Source organism: Triticum urartu, chromosome 3, assembly GCF_003073215.2.
Source record: "Triticum urartu cultivar G1812 chromosome 3, Tu2.1, whole genome shotgun sequence".
Lineage (NCBI taxonomy): Eukaryota > Viridiplantae > Streptophyta > Magnoliopsida > Poales > Poaceae > Triticum > Triticum urartu.
The window spans coordinates 489,269,513-489,276,521 of NC_053024.1; the positions used below are offsets into that span (position 1 = coordinate 489,269,513).

At 43.2% G+C, this 7,009-nt stretch overlaps 1 protein-coding gene across 1 annotated transcript; it reads left to right on the forward strand.

Moving 5' to 3' along the window:
• Positions 1 to 654: 654 nt before the first annotated feature.
• LOC125544531 (histone chaperone ASF1B-like) lies at positions 655 to 3,616 on the forward strand. The gene is made up of 3 exons (XM_048708257.1): positions 655 to 889; positions 2,684 to 2,799; positions 2,976 to 3,616. Exons 1-3 carry the CDS (start codon positions 781 to 783, stop codon positions 3,306 to 3,308), a joined length of 558 nt encoding a protein of 185 aa, XP_048564214.1. The 5' UTR covers positions 655 to 780; the 3' UTR covers positions 3,309 to 3,616.
• Positions 3,617 to 7,009: the final 3,393 nt, after the last annotated feature.

Sequence of the window (7,009 nt, forward strand, 5' to 3'; positions counted from 1 at the left end):
ATATTTGTTCAGCATTTTTAATACTTATTCAACATTTTTCAAATACTTGTTCAATATTTTTCAAGTACTAGTTCAACAGTTTTTAATACTTATTCAAGATTTTTTAAATACTTGTTCAACATTTTAAAAACTTATTCAACATTTCCAAATACTTGTTCAACATTTTTCAGATACCCATTCAACATTTTTAGTACTGATTCAACATTTTTTAAAAACTTGTTCAACATTTCTAATACTTATTCAACATTTTTTCAAATATTTTTTCAATTTTTTTAATATTTGTTCACATTTTCAAATATTTGTTCAACATTTATTATCAAATACTTGTTCAACATTTGTAATGTTTATTCACATTTGCAAATATTTGTTCAACATTTTTAGAATAATAGTTTAAATTTTTTAGTACTTATTCAACATTTTCCAAATACTTGTTCAATATTTTTCAAATGTGTTTTTAAATAGTGTGTATATATATATTTAAAGTATAAAGAAAAGTACAAAGATAAAGCAAAAAACTAGAACAGAAAACAGAAGAAAAAACAAACAGGTCATGGCGTCCCGCTCGGCTTGGCCGGCCCATCTGGGGCTACCCGCGACGCGAGACTTCCCCCCTGGGCGCCCCTCAACATCGACAGTCACCACTCAACAAAAAAAACCTCGACACCCAGCAAGGAAGTACCGAAAGTACCCTTCTCTCTCCTCTGGGCTCTGTTCTCCACCCAAATCCAGCCAAAACCCCTCCCCCCCCTCCTTTCGGTTCGGCGATCGGCGGCGGCGGCGATGAGCGCGGTGAACTTAACGAACGTGGCGGTGCTGAACAACCCCACCTCTTTCGTCAACCCTTTCCAGTTCGAGATCTCGTACGAGTGCCTCGTCGCCCTCGAGGACGGTGCGTTCGCGTCCTTCACCCCCCCCCCCCCCCCCCCCCCCCCCCCTTCCCCCGCCGCCGGCGCGAACTTCTCTGCTGCTCTTGTTTGGCGGGCGCTCGTTTCCATGTTGTCATGATTCATGGTTGTTCTTCCGATTCGATTGCTGGATATGCGAGGCTGTTGAAGTAGGGGTTGGAGCCTGCGGTTATTGCGGCTTGTATTCTAGGGTTTTAGAGTGGTGGTGGAGCAGTTACTGTACTCGATTGGATTGAGTAAGTTGCTCGGAATTGTGGATGGGTGTCCTAGATTTACCCTAGTTTGTGATTAGTCCATTTTGACGAGTGAAGGGAATTATTAGATCATTTCCTTCTGCTTTGACATTGAAACAGAGCTCTGGTAGCTATACAAGTTTTAGCAGAAAGTAGCAGAGATTGGTCTGATAAGCCGCCTGTTATCATGATGTGTATGGTCTCAGTTGGTACTAGACCAATTACCTCTGGGAAATGTATTGGCCTGTTACAGTGAATTTGTCTAGTGTTAGATTCAGAATCCTTCACTGCAACTGATTATATGAACATGGGATGACTGACATATACAATTTAAGTGGTCTAGGTAGAAATATGTGTGTTTTTCATTCACTTTATGTGCAAAGTAAATGTCTTCTTCACCATGCAACATGTATATTGTGTGTAGATGCTATGCTTCTGGTATTCTACTATGCAAGTTTGATGGACTCTGGTTTGTGAATGTTAATCTTCAGTTTAAGAATCAACGGTTTTAATTGATGATTGTTAGACTGTTGGATACAGTGTATTAAATAGGGCCATGCTATTAAGGTATATTTGACTAGTCTACAGGTTCTTTTAGTTGAGTTCTCTAAAATTAAGGCGGCGACGATGAGTACAGTTTTCTGGAGCTTTACGTGTTTCATTATGTTCTATTTTGTTTATGATACTTGCCGATAAAAATATGATTCTATAGTGATGCATATTTAACGAAAATCATGTATAGTTACAATAATGAAAAATGCACTGGTTCTTGTATGAAATCGATACTACAGACTGAACAAAATAAGGATAATTTGTGAGTTGCCACTTTCCTGGTCTAGCAAATGTATATTATACTTGGCATGTGCATCTACATCCCAGGAGATTGATTTGGATGTCAACATTTGATTAGTTCTCTGTGTAAAAATCTATGGTTTATAGAATAGTTACAGGAATTCATGTTCATGTTTCATCTCTGCTTACATTAGTGTAGTGATGATGATCATGGGAAGACAGCTCTTGATGATAGGATCATGATTGATATATTCTTATCTTGCCACTTCTTTATCGTGGCACTTTTTTTTATCTTCTGTTTGGGCATAAGACATAGTTGTTGACCAATTTGCTGAAGCATTTCTTTCTACTAACCAATATTAATTGGGTGTCACATCAAATTGTCGTTATGCCTTTGGTGACTATTTTCTTATCATTCTCATATTGTTTTCTTGGTGAATTAACAATTACTGATATTGTAGAAGGAGCTTGTTGGTGTTTCTGTTTCTGTTTGGTATGTGTTTATGCGCATGTGAGGGCAGTGGACATTTTTCCTTCTGATAATCTCCTTTAATAATAATACACACCTCCCCTTAATGAGAAGATGTGCAAAACTTTCCATGACTAAAAAAATAGCCGTTTTGCATCTGTATAGTTTTGACCTATTAAATATTGAACCTACCATTTGTTATGAGTACCATGAGTATAATGCTGTTCTTATCCTGGCTGAGTCTGGTGAAGTACTAACAATGAGTTTGTTGGTCGGCCTTCCAGATCTGGAGTGGAAGCTTATATATGTTGGATCGGCTGAAGATGAGAACTATGATCAGCAACTTGAGAGTGTGCTTGTTGGCCCTGTGAATGTTGGGACATACCGTTTTGTTCTGGAGGTAAATAGGTTACTGATCTACGACTCTGTGATCTGCATCATGAACTCTGATATGAAAATGATGTTTCACAACTGCACAGAGTTCTGCCTGTTCATATTACAGTTGGGCAGCTGCTTTGCTCCTACCTCAGATTAAAATTTGCAACACCAGACTGATATGTCTGTTTTTGTTTTCAGGCCGACCCCCCTGATCCCTCAAAGATCCGCGAGGAGGACATAATCGGTGTCACGGTGCTTTTGTTGACCTGTTCATACATGGGGCAGGAGTTCATCAGAGTAGGCTACTACGTGAACAATGATTATGATGATGAGCAACTTAGGGAAGAACCCCCGGCGAAGCTGCTGATTGACCGGGTGCAGAGAAATATTTTGACCGACAAGCCCCGGGTCACCAAGTTCCCCATCAATTTCCATCCTGAAACAAGCGGAGGACAGCAGCAAGATCAACCACAATCAGCTGTACCTGAAAACCCTACAGGCGAAGGGAGCAAGGCCAGCACAGATCTTTGACCGGGTCTGAAAACTTGGGAATGCCAAAATTTTGATCTGCATGCCTTCTAGGTGAGATTGCAATATCAGATGGCTTCCTGGGATGCTGCTGCTACCTGAACCGTCTGTTCTGGTGCGCCACTAAACTAGACTATAACCAAAAACTCACATTGGTTAGCCATGTGCCTGTAGTGGGTAGGCTCTGACACACTGCGTCCTTTTGCTAGTGATGAACTGTAAGCTGGATGTTCATCCAGTAGTGTTCCTGTGCAACCGTGGTTGTCTTGTCTCTTGGATTATGCCTGCAATCGCAAGGGTTCGTTAGATGACTTTGGTTGCCCATAATCATGTTTTGGTCCACTCCTGTTAGCTATTTGTGGAAACCGGGCTGCCCCCTTCGCATTGATCACGGAAATTTTCAGTTCATACAGACTGAGAGATAGGAAAAGGGGAAGGAAGGATAGCGAGTTCGAGTAATCCCGCTGGTAAAGGCTCGCCGTTAAGACGTCTACTATAGGGCAAAATGTCATTAGCACTATGCTGGGTACAGAGAAAAGATGGTACTACATGAAGTAAGGTGAAACAAAACATCCACTAGACATAGGTTCCTGTTAGCTAGAGCTAGAGCACCAAAGTACTAGAAATAAGTCCTGCTTTAAGTAGTCCAGCTCATCTCCACGTCCGCCCGTCACGCTCTATATTCTTGACTGTTTGCGCAAGCGATGGGGCTACTCCATCGAAGACGACCGCATTAGGATGCTTCTATAGCTCCCATAAGGTTAGTGTAATGATCGCCCTCAACTCCTTTTGCGGGCACCTAGTTGAGCTTCTCGTGGTACACCTCTCCACCAAAGTGTCGTCAACCGTTGGCATTAGGTCTGGCGTCCCCATAGAGCTCCATAGCGAGAACCAAATCGTCCCCGCAAAGACGCAAGTAGGATGTGTGTAATCGTCTCCTCATGTTGATTGTAGAACAGATAGTCTTGATGAGCCAAACCCCTTCGATCTAGTCTGTCTGAGGTCCAACAAAGGTTCTTCATAGCAAGCCACGAGAAAAAGCGGCACGGAAGCGGCCCATGTTTATATATCTATCTATCACTAATAAAGTGAACAGGTATCTTAGTCCGTCAATGCTATTTTATAGAAAACATCTTGATGTTTCTGATAATCAACTTGTAGTTCAATTTCAAATTAGATTTTCATTTTTACAGGAAACCCCCTTATGTTTCAGGTAATCAACCCATAGGCTAGCTTTAAGTCAGTTTTTTGCTTTTGCAGAAAACCCCCTGTGTCATGGTTTTGCCATGATAGATGCCGTAGTGAAAGGACTTAGGTGTGGAACCATCGCACTAGGTTAGCTTGAAGGGGTTGAACGGAACAAAGGACACATAGAGTTTTACCTAGGTTCGGCCCCTCTCAACGAGGTAAAAGCTTACGTCCTGCTTCTAGTTGTATTGCTTAAGTTTCAATTACAAGGGAGCGAATACGTTTGACCTAGTTCTCGATTGTCTGTTTCTTAAGTTAACCCGCCGCCGGGTCACCTCTTTATATACAGATTGATGTTCGGCGGCTTACAGAGTCCCGGCGGGCTCATACAAACGTAACCGGCTCGGTTTCTAACTAAACCTGCCTTACAAAACAGGTTAACATATGGCGGCTCACACCTTTGGGCCTCAAGTCGCTTCTGGGTCTTGGGCCCTCAATAGGCTTGCTCTATGAACTGCCATCTTCATGTCTTCTTGGACCTTATCGGGCCTCTTTGTCTTTAAGTCGCCAATGGCATGACCCGACCCCTCCTGGGCGGGTCATACCTAGTAGTTATATCCCCAACATTAGGCCCTAGGTTGATTTAAACTTGTTCACATCAATCTTCACCACTTGACTTAGCAGAATCTTCCATCATCAATTCCTTACCAATTCGCTGTAACCCGCCATGACGTCACACCACAGAACCATGGTAACCTGCCATGACATCATGCGCGTTAACTCCGCACAAAGCCCAGGACATCTCAACAGATCTTTTACCTTAATAGACCTCCCGAAAATCGAGGCGTCCATATGGCCACATAATCATTTTTGGCCTCCTCGATTCCCGCGCATGCCATCTAGTCACTTCCTTATAAATAGGGACAGGGGGGCCCTTCTTTTCACCTTTTACCCCTGCCCTCACATCTTCTTCTCCCTCCTCGCGACTCCACTGCAACCGAGCTTCGCCACCGCCATCCTTCCCCAACAACTTCAACTTCGGCCGCTGCATCGACCTGAATAGACCAGAAAACTGGCGGCGGACTTCTGTTGTTCATCAGCGTCCGTAAGTACTCACCTTTCCTCATAGCAGATCTGCATTAGGGTTTTCGCCATTCGTAGGTGTTCTTCATTTTTCTCTTTAGAACGCGTAGTTGGATCTGAACACGACACTGAAGTTGTGCGGCAGTAGTTCTAGCATCCCTTTCCAATCGTAGAGGGTGCCCTTTCTGTACTAGATCCCATCTGAATACATGAGTTCTTCCACTGCCGCAACCTTAGGTTTGAGATTTATTTTATTTTTTGAACTGCTGTAGATCCAAAATCGTAGAACTGAACCGTGGAACCTGTTTGTTCAGTACTTGGCAAAATTTCACTTATAGGTCTTGAGATACTTGTGAACTGCAGCCGCGCGGGCGGCTTATATGATAGGCCGTAACCCGCCAAACACCATTAGCCCCGCTTTAAACCGTCAGTATGTGTTCAGAATCTGTATAACCCGGCATCGTCTTCCGGTTTAATCATGCCAACCTTTATAGCACGTATTCTCTACATACGAATTGGCCTTGCATAATGCACTTACTTTTTGATCACCGGACGACTTAACATCATAACCTTAATCCGGCAATACTTTTCCTTTCTAGGCTTTTCATCAACCAAATGACCAAAACTGTCACTTCATGCAACTAGGTCACCTCCCGGGTCACAGAACAGACGATGAATGAGTATGTCCAAGTGGGTGCCTTAGTTGCAAAAGACGTTATCCATTGGAGAGTCCCAGGAACAGAAACCACCCCTGACCCAAAAGAAGGTGAAGTCATAGTTTTTACCGATCATATGTTTCGGGGGTTTACCCCACCCAGCTCAAAATTCTTCCGTGATGTGCTGCATTTCTTCCAACTCCATCTGCAAGATATCGGGCCCAACTCTGTTTCAAACATCTGCAACTTTCAAGTTTTCGGCGAAGTGTACCTTCAACAAGAGCCCATTGTAGAATTGTTCAGGGAATTCTATTACTTGAACCGCCAGACCGAGTTCACAGACGGGCCCAGTCTAGAACTAGGTGGATTTCGATTCAGAGGCGGAAAGAAGCCACTTTTCCTGCCGCCATATCCCCCAGTCATCCGAAGGACTGGAACCAGATTTGGTTTTTCTGCAAAGACACATCTCCAGAAGGTGAAAATCCTCTGCCGGGTTACCGTGAAAGCCGGCTTAGCAACAGACATCCTCTCCCAGAACGGATCAGCATAGGAGAACGGGCCAAATATATGCCTATTTTTTCAAAGATTAGAGCCTTAATGGCCAATGGTTTGACTGGAGTCGATCTGGTTCGATGCTGCGTCGCATGGAGAATCTTACCCTTAAGCCGCCGACCTGGCTTAATGTGTGAGTATACCGGCGATGTCAAAGATCCGCTGTGTTACTCTCCAATCTGTCTAGAAGATAAATAGATCAATGATATGACTAAGACTCTGCTC

Bases quoted from the DNA above. Each gene is read 5' to 3' on its own strand.
- LOC125544531 (XM_048708257.1), top strand. From the start codon at position 781: ATGAGCGCGGTGAACTTAACGAACGTGGCGGTGCTGAACAACCCCACC. The intron at 890-2,683 runs GTGCGTTCGCGT...TCGGCCTTCCAG, and splicing joins CCTCGTCGCCCTCGAGGACG to ATCTGGAGTGGAAGCTTATA. The intron at 2,800-2,975 runs GTAAATAGGTTA...TTTTGTTTTCAG, and splicing joins CATACCGTTTTGTTCTGGAG to GCCGACCCCCCTGATCCCTC.